This window comes from Natrix helvetica, assembly GCF_964273705.1.
Source record: "Natrix helvetica genome assembly, chromosome: 3".
Taxonomy (NCBI): domain Eukaryota; kingdom Metazoa; phylum Chordata; class Lepidosauria; order Squamata; family Natricidae; genus Natrix; species Natrix helvetica.
Genome location: NC_138549.1, coordinates 176,007,901 through 176,023,154, shown reverse-complemented (window position 1 = coordinate 176,023,154; position 15,254 = coordinate 176,007,901). Strand labels below are relative to the sequence as shown.

At 48.4% G+C, this 15,254-nt stretch overlaps 1 protein-coding gene across 6 annotated transcripts in view; it reads right to left on the bottom strand.

The window, feature by feature from the left end:
- Positions 1–15,254, bottom strand: part of TPX2 (TPX2 microtubule nucleation factor) — a 58,699-nt gene that overhangs the window by 16,822 nt on the left and 26,623 nt on the right. For 3 of the 6 annotated variants that reach the window (XM_081949696.1, XM_081949698.1, XM_081949699.1), the window contains exons 2-9: positions 14,191–14,342; positions 10,597–10,719; positions 9,953–10,070; positions 8,108–8,236; positions 6,331–6,384; positions 6,070–6,162; positions 2,647–2,780; positions 995–1,149 (exon numbers count right to left, since the gene is read on the bottom strand). In XM_081949696.1, the coding sequence (XP_081805822.1) occupies positions 995–1,149; positions 2,647–2,780; positions 6,070–6,162; positions 6,331–6,384; positions 8,108–8,236; positions 9,953–10,070; positions 10,597–10,719; positions 14,191–14,342 (958 nt within the window). The remainder of the gene's footprint in view (positions 1–994; positions 1,150–2,646; positions 2,781–6,069; positions 6,163–6,330; positions 6,385–8,107; positions 8,237–9,952; positions 10,071–10,596; positions 10,720–14,190; positions 14,343–15,254) is intronic. The other 3 variants (XM_081949700.1, XM_081949697.1, XM_081949701.1) reach the window with 3 other exon arrangements.

Genomic DNA, 15,254 nt, shown 5'->3' with positions numbered 1-15,254 from the left:
GGGATGCTGCAATGGGCATAAGTGTGAAAAATAGTCATAAGTGACTTTTTTCAGTGCTGTCCTAACTTTGGTCACTAAATGAACTGTTGTAAGTTGAGGAGTTTAACAACCATTTGTTTAGGAAATGTTTGAACTTACAACGGCATGGGAAAAAATTGATTTATGGCCATTTTTCACACTTATGACCATTGCAGCATTCACGTGCTCAAAATTCATAAATATGAGACGCTTGGCAACAGTTTCATATTTATGACGGTTGCAGCGTCCTGAGGCCACGTGATCTCCTTTTGCAGACTTCTGACAAGCTAAGTCAGTGGGGAAGGCAGATTCATTTAGCGACCATGTTATTAACTACATGCAGTCCTTGACTTACTTCATTTAGTGACCGTTCAAATTTATAACGGCACTGAGAAAAGCGAGTCGTGACCTTTTCTGACACACATTTCACATCACATCCAAAGGGTTACATGATTTGCATTCGGATGCTTGACAAGTGATTCACATTTACGACGGACGCAGTGTCCTGGGGTGACGTGATCAACTTTTGCGACCTTCTGGCAAGCAAAGTCAATGGGGAAACCAGATTCACTCGACAACTGTGTGACACACTTAACAACAGCAGGGATTCACTTAACAAATGTGGCAAGAAAGGTCATAAACAGAGCCAAAATTCGCTTAACGAAACGTCTCACTCAGCAACATAAATTCTGGGCTCAGTTGCAGTCATAAGCCGAGGTCTAATCCTACAAGTAATTCAGTTAACAACTGTGCCAAAAAAGGTTGTAAAATGGAGCCGAACGCCGTGAACAAACCTCTCCCTTCAGTAAATTTGGGGCTCAGTCGCGGTTGTAAGTCAAGGACCACCCGCACGGGGCTCAAACCTGCCTTGCTCCGTTTTTCCACCCCCAGGCTTCCCTGCCCTTCGTTACCCTTGCAACATGCCTCTCTGACCAAGCGGCCCTCCAACCCATCCTCCCCAGCCGCAGGCTCTCACCGGAGACGGGGGGTGTTTCCTTAGGGCGCCTATGAAATCCACCTCCTTATATTCTGTGGCCGGCTGGCTTTCGCCGTGCTGCTTGAGCCGCTCATCGGTACAGAAGTGGAAATCCATGGGCTTGGTAGTGTGGCTGCTCGCCTTCACCGGTTGCCCTGACCAGGAAAAAGGGGAGATCGCAGAAGTCAGCCAGGCCGCAAGTCAAAGGCCAAGGAGCTTCTTGGTGGCCTGTGGAGCTTGGCTCTTTTCTGCCAGACCTTCCATGACCCAGGCATGATCAGTGATGGGAGGGAGGGAGGTTTGAGGAGGAAGACGAGGAGGGGAAGGGCTGTAGGGTCCTTGGGGGTGTCTAACAGATTAACAGAGTTGGAAGGGACATTGTAGCTCATCTAGTCCAACCCCCTGGTCAAGGCGGAGAACCTCCACCATTTCTGACAGATGGCAGGCCAGTCTCTTCTTGAAAGCCTCCAGTGATGGAGGTCCTACAACTTCCAAAGGCAACTTCTGTTCCATTGGTTGATTGTCCTCACTGTCAGAAAAATGCTCTTTATTTCCAGGTTGAATCTCTCCTGGATCAATTTCCATCCATTGTTGGATGGCCTTCAGATGCCTTGAAGAATAGCTTGACCCCCCTCCTCTCTGTGGCAGCCCCTCAACTATTGAAAGATGCTCTCCTGTCTCCCCTGGTCCTTCTCTTCACTAGACTAGCCAGGCCCAGTTGCTCTAACTGTTCATCGTAGGTTTTAGCCTTCTAATAAACAGTGTTCCGTGCGCCTTCAGTTTGGTCATGCCGGCTACATGACCACAGAGACGTCTTTGGACAGAACTGGCTCTTCAGCTTTGAAACAGAGATGATCACTGCCCCCTAGAGTCTGGAACGACTAGAACAATTGTGGGAGGGGAACCTTTACCTTTACCTCTAATTGTCTTTGTTGCTCTTCTCTGTACTCTTTCTAGAAATGTTTTCTTCCAGATATTTCATGACCCAGGTAGGGAGCATAGTCAGTGTTAGAAGAGAGGGAGGTTTGAGAAGGAAGAAGAGGAAAAGGAGGTGGGGGTGGGAAGGACTGTAGGGTCATTGGGTTTTGTTTTGTTTTTTGCAGAAAACTACTACAAAGTGCTACAAGGAAGGAGGAGGAGGAGAACTTGAGGTCCTTGGTGCTGTCTGAGCTTGGTGGTTTTCTTGGTGGCATTTCATTACCCAACTAGGGAACTTCATCAGTGCTAGAAGGAATTGTATATCAAGAGAGGGCAAACCCCATTCCTTTCTAGCACTAAAGAAGTTGGGAAATGAAACATCTGCAAGAAATCAACCAAGCTCAGAGATCACCGAGGACGACTCCTTTCTGCAAGCCCCATTCCCTTGTGGTATTGATATTATCTAGTTTGGTAACAAGATGTCTGCAAGAAAACCACCAAGAGGACACTACAGTCCACTCTGCCTCCTTCGCTTCACAAATCCTCCTCCTTCCTAGCACTGATGATATTACCTAGCTGGATAATGAAACATCTGCAAGAAAACAACCAACCTCAGAAAGCCCCAAGGACCAAACAATTCACCCGACCTACAAATGGTCTCTTCTATTAGAACGTCTTGTCAAAACCAGAATGGAAGAGTCTTATCTCTCAGAGAAACCCCACCAAGGTCTCACCTGGTCCAGCAATGGCTGCTTTGAGGGACTCCTCATTCTTCCTCCGCAGTTCTACCACCTCTTGTTGCAATTGCTGCATCTTCTCCAGTTCCAGCTCCTCCGTCGACTTCCCCTTAGTGGAGGGACCTCTCGTCCTGCAGAGGAAAACACGACGGTGCTTTTAAGTGAATGAGCTGCCTAGAGCCAGCATATATTTCAAGGACACCCCCTGTAACAGAAGACCAACAAGAGGGATGTCCTCTTCCTCTAACCACAGCTGGCTGGGGAATTCTGGGAGTTGAAGTCCACACAGCTGAATGTTGCTGAGGTTGAGAGAGATTGTGAGAGATCGGGGGTCTCCAAACTTCATCTTCAATGTTGAGACTTGGCAACTTTAAAACTTCAACTCTCAGAATTCAATTTTACGGCTTGGCTGCTTTTAAGACTTTTGGACCTCAACTCCCAGAATTCAACTTTTAAGGCTTCTGGATTTCAACTCCCAGAATTCCCCAGCCAGCCAACCATGAATTCTGGGAGTTGAAGTCCCCAAGTGGCCAGGTTTGGAGACTTCTGCAATAGATCATTAGGAGAACACAAGATGGCTTCAGGTGTTCTTGATATCCGTCTTGTTGCACAGAGCCTGAGATATTTCTGTTGCTTTCTACCTTTATAACCTTAAAAAGATGACACAGGATTATCTGTCGCAGGCAACATTCAGAGTTCCCCAGGATACAACGTGTCTGCTGTGAAGGGTAACAGTTCCAAACAAAAGTCCTTTCCACAAATTCAAGGATTTATTTCAACCGTGGGTTAAGTGTGAAAAGCCATCTTTTTTCAAGTCACTTTTTTTGGCACCGTTGTAACTTCAAACAGTCACTAAATGAATGGTTGTAAGTCAAGGACTATCTATTGTCCAACACACTTAGAAGACACCAGATTGGGGAAATCTGCTTTTGCATGTCCTGCACTACATCAGAAATAGTGTTTGACTTATGACCACAATTGAGCCCAAAATTTCAGTTGCTAATTTAAACGATTGCTAAGTGAGTTTTGCCCCTTTTTACGACTTTTCTTGCCACTGTTGTTAAGTGAATCACAGCAGTTGCTGAACAAGTCAAACTGTTGTTCAATGAATTCGGCTTCTCCATCAAATTGATGGAGCTACTAGCTACTAGTAGCTGACCTAGCTACTTGCGGGATCGTATCCTGCCCCATACATCCCTGCGACTAATTCGCTCGCACAGAGAGGGACTTCTCCAGGTGCCGTCCACCAGACAGTGTCGGGGGGCGGTGCCTAGGAGCAGAGCCTTCTCTGTGGCGGGCCCAGCCCTGTGGAATGACCTCCCCCCGGATATCAGGACCACCTCTGACCTCCGCTCCTTCCGTGCAAAGCTCAAGACCCACCTTTTCCAAGTAGCTGGCCTGACTCAACCATAGTTTGATCATATCGCTCCTGACGGGTTTTTAACCTTGTAATTTTAATTAGGGGATTTTAAATTGCAATCTTAATTCTATTTCCATTTATCTGTCTACCTCCTCCACGTATACGTCTATGTTTATGTGTATGTATTGTCTATATTTGTATTTTATGTGTTTTTATTGTACGCCGCCCCGAGTCCTTCTGGAGAGGGTGCGGCTAACAAATAAATTGTTTTTATTATTATTATTATTATTAAATTGGCTTGTCAGGAGGTCGCAAAAAAGTCATAAATATGAGTCAATTGCCACTTTATCCTTGAAAAGGGGGAGGGGAGAAGGGAAAAATAGAAAAGAAAATATTAAATATATTATATATTCAAGAGCGAGATATAAAGGGGGGGAAAAACATAGGATAGATTAGTGAAGGTAAGGAAATAAGAAATGATACTAAATTATATTTGGGTTTGCGGAAATACCATCCCAAGAAAACATAAACTGAGATTTGAAAGAGACACCTATAACAACAGAAAAAGAAAGGGAGAGCGGAGGAGAGGAAGAGGAGGGAAGGAAGGAAGAGGAAAGGAGAGGAGGGTGGAAGGGAGAGAAAGAGAAGGAGAGAGGGTAGGAAGGGGAAGAGGAAGAGTAGGAGAGAGCTAAGGGAAAAAGGAAGGGGAAGGAGAGGAGGACAGAAGAAAGTAGAGAAGGGAGGGAGGGAGAAAAGAAAGGGGAAAGAAGATGGTGTTACAACAGGCGGAAAGGATGGTAAATAAAGCAACCCAAACTGTATATTATAACCCAGCGATGGCGAACCTTTTTTGGCTTGCGTGCCACAAGTGGGGGGAGCGCGGGGGGGGGTCGTGTGCGGGCGTGCCGCACCCATAATGCAACGCGCCCCCCAGTGCGCATGCGCGCACAAGGCACCCATTTTTGCATGCTTTTTTCGCCCTCCCCAGGCTCCAGAGGCTTTATAGGAGCCTGGGGAGGGTGAAAAGAGCCTCCCCCGCCCCCACGGAGGCCCTCCGGAGGCTTCAGGGACCGTCCGGAGGCTTCCCTGAAGCCTTCGGAATACTTGAAACCACCCTCCGAGCAACCCGAAAGTGACTTCCGGGTTGCTCGGATGGTCGTTTTAAGCACTCTGAAGGCTTCAGGGAAGCCTCCGGACGGTCCCTGAACAGGCACGAGACGTGCGTCTCCATCGCCCGGGCTCGGATCACCTCCGCCACGTGGCGCCTCGGGCCCGGCATCCTTGCGCTGCTCCGCCCAGCCTCTGCGCGCTCGCCAGGGCCCGGCCGTCACATCGCTGCCGGACGGTCCTTGAAGCCTCGGGGGGGGGGGGGGGAGCTCTTTTCACCCTCCCCAGGCTCCTATAAAGCCTCTGGAGCCTGGGGAAGACGAAAAATAGCTTTTAGAAAGGTGAACTCAGCTGGCCAGCGCGGGCATGCGCGCTGGCCAGCTGACAGGGCAGCGCTTCGCGTGCCCTGACAAATGGCTCCGCGTGCCACTTGTGGCACGCGTGCCATAGGTTCGCCATCACGGTTATAACCTATTAAATGGAATAGCAAATGTATAAGAATGGTAAATGCAAAGAATAGTAATAATAATGTAAATGTATGGTATGTAAGAGAATAAAAAATCATTTTTTTTTGTAAATAAATGAGTCAATTGCCCAGCGTCCGAATTTTGATTACACGACCGTAGATATACTACAATGGTCGCAAGTGTGAAACAATTGGTCAGAGGTTGCTTTTTTTTCAGTGCCGTTGCAACTCTGAATGGTCGCTAAGCAAGCCATCGTAAGCCGAGGCCTACCTGTACAGCTTTTCAAACGGATTTTACAAACTTATTGATCTCAAGGCTTCTTCCTGACTTCACTGCGTACAACAAGCCTTTTTCATTACAACTGACACCCCCCCCCCCGTGTTGCGTGCCCCAATGTGCATTCACACAAGCACCCAAATCCTGGGGGTGGGGGTGGGGGAGAAGAGAAGCAGCAGACAAAACACACCTCTAAGCCCAGCCACCTACTTGTGTGCATCGGGTGTGACGGGATCTTGTGGGTTCTCTGGCAAGGCGTTTTGGTTCAGATCAATTTCCCCCAAGTTCTCCCGATGGGTAGACCTGGGTTTTGAGGAGAGAGAGAGAGAGAAGGGTGGAGGGTGTGCTAGGGAAGGAAGGAAGGAAGGAAGGAAAGGCCTTTGACTCCCCACTGTGTTCCTCTTAACGACAAGGTGAGCCCGTGGGGCGTGGAAACCCAAACACCAGCACCTGGAGGTGATTCGGCCTTACCTCACCGTTTGGGCCACTTCACGGGGCCCAGACGTCTTGGCACGCCTGACGGAGCTAGAGAGGGAACAGGGCACTCGCTCATAGTTTGCACTAACACCATGGCCCCCGTGACAGGCCTGCAGCCATCTTTTCTTTTGGGTCTCAGGCCTGCCACACTTTCTATTCTTCTACTAGGCATTTTCTATGGTGGGGAAATGGGAGGGAGGATTGTACGGAGTTAGATGCTATGCAGCCATAACAACATTCTTTCTAGAAAGCCAAGGTCATCTTTTGTCTCTGCACCGCTGCACCTGGCCGGAACTGGATGGGTGGAACTGCCAGCGTGGCAGTGGGAGATTGGACCATGTGGGGGTGGGGGCAAGATCTTGAACTTTCAACTGGGTGGGGAAAACCGGGAAGCTTTCAGATTCGGGTTTTCCCAACATGGCTCTCTTCATAAATTGGAACTTTGAGCAATATTTTGCTTTGGACTCTGATTTACTTTTGGATGCTACTTGGAATCCTGTCACCCAGTTTGCACGGACATTTGTCTGCCCGAGGGCAAAGCCGTGGGGCATTCTCTAGGGAAGAGCTGAGCTCTGATGGGGTTCCCTAGTTGGGGACTGAAAGGTCTGCGAGAAAGAGAGCCTCAAGGACTCCAGAGTCCTCCTCCTCTACTCCACTCTTCACACCCTCCTCCCTTCTAGCACTGATGATGCTATCTAGATGGGTCATGAAACATCTGAAAACATCCAAGCTCAGTGGGTACCAAGAACCCCACAGTCTACCTTCTCCTCTTCCTCCTTTTCCCTTTCTTCCACTCTGCACACCCTCCTCCCTTCTAGCACTGATGATGATACCTAGATGGGTCATGAAATGTTTGCAAGGAAACACCCATGCTCAGGAGACATTTCAACACTGAGCTACCAACAATTCTCCTTTTTCAGAAGCCTAGCTTTATCGGACAGAGGAATCCAGCACACAAGGTATCATCACCTATTCCATACCTGGTGGCGCAATGGCTAGAATGCAGCATTGCAGGCTAACTCTGCCATCTGCCAGAAGTTCGATCCTCACCAGCTGAAGGTCGACTCAACCTTCCATCCTTCCGAGGTGGGTGAAATGAGGACCCAGATTGTTGGGGGCAAGAGGCTGACTCTATAAGCCACTTAGAGAGGGCTGGAAAGGACTGGGAAGCAGTATATAAGTCTTCCTTCCAAGTGGTGGTGGTGCAGTGGCTAAAATGCATCATTGCAAGCTAACTCTGCCCACTGCCAGGAGTTCACTCCTGACCGGCTCAAGGTCGACTCAGCCTTCCCTCCTTCCGAGGTCGGTAAAATGAGGACCCAGATGTTTGGGGGCAAAATGCTGACTCTGTAAACCACTTAGAGGGTTGTAAAGCACTGTGAAGTGGTATATAAGTCTAATACTAATGCTCTAACCCGCTCTCTTATCTATCATCTCTCTCTCTCTCCATCATCTTTCTCTCTGTCTCTCTCTCATCTATATCCATCCATTCAACTATCTATCTGTCATCACCTATTCTATATCTGTTGAGGCAATGGTTAGAATGCAGTATTGCAGGCAAGCTCTGCCGACTGTCAGGAGTTCAATTCCGACGGGCTCAAGGTCGGCTAAGCCTTCCCTCCTTCCGAGGTGGGTAAAATGAGGGCCCAGATTGTTGGGGGCAAGATGCAAATAACACCATCATGGTAAACCGCCTAGAAAAGGCTGTAAAGCACTGTGGGGCGGTATCTACTGTATAAGTCTAAGTGCCAGCGTTATCCCAGAAACCTACATTTTCTGCTTCTTTAAAGGAGGGGGTTCCTGCTTGTTGGCCAAGGTGGTGGCAACCTTCTCTGCATGGCTTTTGGCCATAATCCGACGCTGGGCACTCCTTCGCCGGGCTGAAAGCTTCTTGGCCACCCTAAAGGGGGGAAAGAAAAAGAGCCCTTGAGCAAAAGAAGGAGGGAGGGAGGGAGGGAGGGAGGAGGAGAGTGTCAGGCCTGCAGCCATCTTTTCTTTCGGATCTTTGCCCCGCCACACTTTCTATTATTTTGCTATGCATTTTCTATAGTGGGAACATGGGAGGGGGAGATTGTACGGAGTGAGATGCTATGTAGCCATAACAAAATTCTTTCTAGAAAGCCAAGGTCATCCTTTGTCTTTGCTTTTCGACCATGCCAGGATGTGGAGCCCCTTGTTGTGGCCCACCAGCAGCCAGCGGATCTGGCAGCAGATTCGGACAGTGAGGAGATTGGGGAGGAAGCTGGGCCATTCCTGGAGTCTGGGGAAGGCTCTGAGGAGGGCTCTGTGTCGGAGGCAGAGAGGGGGCCAGGGCTGTGTGCCAGTTATCAGCTGCCTTCGGAGTCAGACATCAGTGAGGCAGACAAACAGCTGGAGCCTGTTCCCAATGTGCACATGCACAGAGTTTCCATATGAAGAGAAGAGCTAAAGAACAGGGGTCGACTTGGGAGTAAGGCCACAGATGGACAATGAATGGCCCCTCCCAGAGGGAATAAAAGAGGAGCGAAAGGGGAGTGGAGTTTGCAGGAGGCCATTAGTTCATTCCTGCATTCTTGCCAAGTATTGGGGCGTCTGAAAGATATCAACCTGGCCACTCTCCAAGCCTGATAAAGGTCAGGAATTGGGAACTATCTTGAAACACTGTGGGAGAGGAAAGACTTTGCTGGAGAGGAATTCCCTGTCAATGAAATAAAAGGGGTTTTATTGGGACGAGGACTCAGCTTCGTGCTGTTGGGGACGCCTAGGGCAGAACAACCCCTTCAAATCCCACCAGCTATTCTCGCAAGGCAAAAGAGACAGTTCAGCATTTCTAGATACAGAAGCCGGACAATCTCAAGCCCTTTAGAGGACAATGTGCTGGACAAACAGGATTGGTCATTCTTTCCATATGATAGGACAGGTGGTCCTCTATTTATGACCACAATTGAGCCCAAAATTTGTGTCGCTGAGCAAAATAGTTCTTAAGGGAGTTTGGCTCCATTTTATGACCTTTATTGCCAAAATTATTAAGTTGTGGTTGCTTCATCACTCGAGTTTTTTAAAGAAGAGACTAGACACCGAGACTTGGCTGAAATGCTATAAGGTCTCCTGCTTGAGCAGGGGGTAGGACTAGATGACCTCCAAGGTCCCTTCTGACTCTGTCATTCTGTCTAACAAAGAGAGAGGGCTGGGATAACATAATAGAAGTCTTCCAATATTTGAGGTGCTGCCATAAAGAATGGGGGGGGGGGGAGGGTTGTCACCCTATTCTCCAAAGCGCAGGAAGGCCGGACAAGAAACAATGAGTGGAAAGTAATCAAGGAAAGAAGCAACCTGGAACTTAGGAGAAACTTCCTAAGAGTGAGGACAATTAACCAGTGGAACTGCTTGCCACTAGGAGTTGTAGGTACTCCATCACTGGAGGTTTTCAAGAAGAGATTGGACAACTATTTGTCCAGAAGAATGTAACGTCTCCTGTTTGAGCAGGGGGCTGGACTAGGAGACCTCCAAGGTCCCTTCCAACTCTTGTTATTCTGTTAGAGGCAGTTCTGGAGCCCAAAAGCTGAATGAACATCCCCATTCCAGAAGAAGGGAAGGCTCCATCCGGGGCTACATTCAAGAAGAAGCAGGGTCTTACCGTCCTGGAGGGGGCGCGTTCTCTTGTCTGGTTGGGTGCCACTCCGCCATCGAACGAACCACATTGGCTGGGCCTTCATTGGCCAGCTCCACCTTTTGATCCCCATTCTCCTTGTCGTCTAAAGGTAGGGAGACATAGAGGATATTTCTCAGGCAAGAGATCAAAGCAAAGCGATGGAACCAAGCATGGTCCTCACCAGGACTCTAACCTCCTGGGGAAGAACGGAGTTATACTTTGGAAGAGACCGAGGTGAACATTTGGGGAGACTCGTAGACCTTTCGTAACCTGCTCTCTTCACACCAAAATGGAGATATCAGCACCTGGAGATGGTGGCCTCAGGAGAGGACGAGACAGAAGCTCATCTGAACTCTCTCATGTGGGAGACCCGGCATTTTAAGGTCCAAGAGACACACCCCCAGAGGCCAAGTGCCCACAATTTGCCGTACCCAAGTTAAAACGGCTTACGGGGAACTCTGCGACGTGGCCCGAAGAAGGGGATGGTGCCTCAGCTCCCAAGGGATGCCTTGAGAGTCCATAAGGGTGTTGGTGGGATTAAGAACACCAACAAAGGCTGGATGGGCCCTGCAGGTGGACCTCTTTCAGCCTTGAAACTTGATTGGTTGGGTCTCAAGGAAGCATCTCACCTGATTTCATCATGGGTGAGACCACAGCCAAGGGAAGGTTAGGCCTCGATGACAATGCTTTAGGTAGGATGCCCGACGTCCCCATCTCTGCTCTTGGGGTCATCAAGGCGGCAGATCGGACATCTGCAAAAATAGTTACGATCCTTGCAGGGTCCTCCACGCTGCGAGGCAAGGAGACCACCAGCCACCAACCATCAAGCACCTCCCTGGGCCCAGCCTAAAGAGCCAGTTTGGTTTAGCAGTTAAGGCATCAAACTACAGACTGGGAGATGGGGAGTTCTAGTTCCTCCGTAAGCACAAAAACTGTGGGTGACTGTGGGCCAATCACCAAGAGACAGTGACTTCTAGTTTCTCTTAGGCATAAAACCCAGCTGGCCACTCACTAGGAGACAGGGAGTTCTAGTCCCATCGTAAGAACGAAAACTGTCTGGGTAACTTTAAGCCAATCACCAGGAGATGATGAATTCTAGTTCTGCCTTAAGCATGAAAGCCAGGGAGGGGACTTTAAGACAATCACCAGGAGACAGTAAGTTCTAGTTCCACTTAGGCATGAACCCCAGCTGGCCATTCTCTGAGAGACAGAGTTTTAGTCCTACTGTAAGCACAAAAACTGGCCAGGTGGCTTTGAGCCAATCACCAGGAGATGGTGAGTTCTAGTCCTGCCTTAAGCATGAAAGCCATCTAGAGCAGTGGTTCTTAACCTGGGAAAATGGAACAAAAAGGGGCGAGGCGGGGGCAAAGAAACGGAAGGAGTCGATATGGGGGTGATGGAGCGAGAGGTTTTGGGGACACTTTTGAGACCTTTTTCATACAGTGAACCGCTGTATATCTGTCGCACAAAAACATCTGATCGCTCGCTATTAGTGGATTGTACTGTGTTTTAAAATGTTCCTCCAGCTAGCTTCAGTACAGAACACCGTACATATGTGAATACGCATCGCACATCTTCATGCACGTTGCGCAGCGGCCTCTATCGCCCTACTGGCGCGCCACTGGCCAGAATGGGCAGTGATGGAGGGCCGAGCACTTCTTTCGAAACATCGCATGCTGAGTGGCTGTCCCCTGTGATGTCAGCTGTAATATCAACGTAACTGTTGAAACTAGGTTTAGCGACGTCCATGTGTGTTTTATAGTGTGCCAGTGCAGTCAAAAGTTTAATTTGCAGTTAGTGCCTTTCATTTCGAAGACCTCTCAACATGGCCCAGAAGAGGAAGCATCGCCAGTATTTGACGGAATACCTAAAATTAGGATTCATTCCATCTCCTTCCAACGTACAGCTTCCGTTTTTTCTTCTTTGTGCGAAAACATTTTCAAATGAAGCGATGAAGCCTTCCCGACTGAAAGACCATTTGGTAAGAATTCATTCGGATAAAGCCGACAAACCGCTATCGTTTTTCCAATCCTTAAAGGCCAAGTTTGAGGGTCGCAGCACTGTTGAGAGGTTATTTGGAAAATCGTCACTCAACGCCGACAAGGGGCCCATTTGTTCCTATGAAGTATCTTTGTTGAGAGCAAAATGGGGCAAACCTCACACTATCGGAGAAAGGCTGATTTTACCAGCAGTGAAACAGATTGTTGCCACCATGTTGGGGCCCAGCGCAAGCCCTTTCACACAATCGATTCCTTTGAGCAATGACGCCGTGTCAAAAAGAATTGATGAAAGGGCTGCTGATGTGGAAGAAAGGCTTATTGACACCTTGAAAAGTACAGAATTTGTGATGCAGATTGATGAGCCAACGAGTCGTGAAAATGAAGCCGTGTTATTGGCTTATGTCCGTTTCATCAACGGGAATGAAGAGTTCGGGGAAGAACTGTTATTTGCTCGAAATTTAGCCACCGACCCAAAAGGTTCTTCGACATTTAAAAAGGTTGAAGAGTTTTTTAATGAGAAAAACATCCCTTTGACAAACAGGTGCAACCGACGGAGCTGCATCCATGGTTGGACGATATCGCGGATTTCAAGCTCATCTAAAATCGGTTGTACCTGGAGTTATGACTGTCCATTGCGTCGTTCATAGGCAGCACCTTGTCTCAAAAAATTTGAGTGGCCGTTTGCACGAGTCTATACGTTACGTCATTAACGCTGTGAATAAAATTAAGTCGAATGCCTTGAACAACCGACTTTTTCACAAGCTTTGTGAAGAAAATGACGAGGAGTTTGAGCGTCTCCTTTTGCACACCGAAGTAAAGTGGCTTTCAAAAGGAATTCCACGAACTTTTTGACACACTTGTCCAATTTCTTGAATCCATTGATCCAAGTCTAAGCAATTCTCTTAAACTTCGACGTCTGGATGCAGCTTATCTCGCTGATGGTTTTGACAAGCTGAATGAAGTGAACATAAAGCTGCAAGGAGATAAAATCAATTTTCTTAAGGCCAAAGGAGTCATCTGCTCATTTATTTCCAAATTGGACCTCCTTGCAAGCAATATGAGTCGGCAGGAGCTGCATCAGTTCCCAAGCCTTGGTAATGAACGTCAACTCCAAGCAGAAGATGTGGACGTTTTTTGCTGCCTTTTGAAGCAACTAAAAGAAGACGTGGAAACCAGATTCTATGATCTGAGAAATCTGGAAGTGCCCACTTGGGTGCTAAATCCTTTCACAGCAGACTTTGCACAACTTCATCCCAAACTGCAAGAGCCACTGACAGATCTGAAATACGACTGTGAAGCCCAATCATTTTCAGAGTTACGGCTGCGAAACCTTTTGGGTGAAAATGAGGAACACTTCCCCAATATTGTGGGAGGAAGTTAAGTTGCTTCTTTTAGCCTTTCCTTCCACTTACTTAGTGGAGAGGAGCTTCAGCGCCATCCAACCGATCCTTTCTAAGTCAAGGAACATGTTGAAGATCACTGAGAGCGGCGATTTAAGAATGAGATTAACAAAAATGGTTCCAGACATCAGGAAATTGGCATCAGCTCACCAAGCACAAGGCAGCCATTGATGTTCCTTTTTTTGCTTTTTGTGTACATGCATTTTCTTCGTTAATAATTGTCTCAGCTCTTATTGTTGTATTTGCTTTGCTTGTGTTGTGATTGAGAGGTTATGTCGCGGGAGGGGGGGCGATGATAACTTCCTCAATGGCTCAAGGGGGCAATTCTTTCAAAAAGGTTAAGAACCACTGATCTAGAGGACTTTAGGCCAAATTAGGAGTCAGTGAATTCTAGCGAGTTCTAGTCCCACCATAAGCAGGAAAAGTGGCCAGGTGACTTTGGGCCAATCACCAAGAGACAGTGAGTTCTAGTCCTGCATTAAGCATGAAAGCCAGGTAGGGAACTTTAGGCCAATCTCCAGGGGTCAGTGAATTCTAGTTCCACTTAGGCGTGAAACCCAACTGGCCACTGCTCTCTCTCAGCCCAACCCACCTTGCAGGGTTGTTGTAGTACAGAAAATAGAAGGAGGGTGTGTTGGATATGTTCACTGCCCTGAGCGGTAAAAATAAGAAAGGTGGGATATAAAGAATGAAACACGGGTGGAGCATCACTCATAAAGCCCCCTGCCCTTCCCACCTATAACGCTCAGGAAAGAGACCGGTAGTTAGTGTGGCCTCTTGGCAGACGGCACATCCTCCTCCCGGCCGTGGAGGGGGTACTCACCAAACCAGGCATCAATGTTAAAGGTCTGGTCATCATTCATATCTCTGAAGTCAAGGCCCACATCGGGAACATCGTAAGAATACGTTTCCTGAGACATTTTAATCTCTTCCTCGGCTGGCACAGGCTGTGCCCAGTTCTTCTGAAGTGAAGACCTGCAAAGGACAATAAAGGCCACGTTTAGAATTTGGAACAGAGTTGGAAGGGACCTTGGAGGTCTTCTAGTCCAGCTCTCTGCTGAAGCAGAAGACCCTACATCAGGGGTGTCCAAACTTGGGAACTTTAAGACTTGTGGACTTCAACTTCCAGAATTCCCCAGCCAGCAGAGCTGGCTGGGGAATTCTGGGAGTTGAAGTCCACAAGTCTTAAAGTTCCCAAGTTTGGACACCCCTGCCCTACATCACTTCAGACAAATAGATGTCCAGTCTCTTCTTAAAAGCCCCAGTGATGGAGCACCCACAACTTCTGGTGGCAAGCTGTTCCACTGGTTAATTGTCCTCACTCTCAGGAAATTTCTCCCTAGTTTGAGGTTGCTTCTCTCCTTAATTAGTTTCCATCTATTGCTTCTTGTCCTGCCTTGTGGTGCTTTGGTAAATAAGTTGAGCCCCCTCTTCTTTCTGGCAGCCCTTCAAATACCGGAATCCTGCTATCTTGTCCCCATTCCCAATCCTTCTCTTGCCCAGTCTGGCCAAACCCAAATTCTGCAATTGTTATTCATATGTTTTACTCTCCGGGCCTTTGATCATCTTAGTTCCGTGATGGCTAATCTATGGCAGGTGTGCCCCAGGTGGCAGCGGAGCCCTCTCTGCGGGCATGCAAACCGTCGCCCCAGCTCACCTCCACCGCGCTTGCACGCACACCTCCCACCAGCATCTCATTTTTGGGTGTCTGCTGTGCACGCACGGGGGAGGGGTGCATACAGGAGACATGTGTGCATGCACGGAGGGGGGAGGGGGTGTCACGTGCATATGTGAGGGTAGGGGGGAGTAAGGCAGGTGCGGCGTGCCCCCCACAGTGCCCCATTTTTGGTCCCAGGAGGCTGGAGAGAGTCCTGCCAGGCCCAAAAT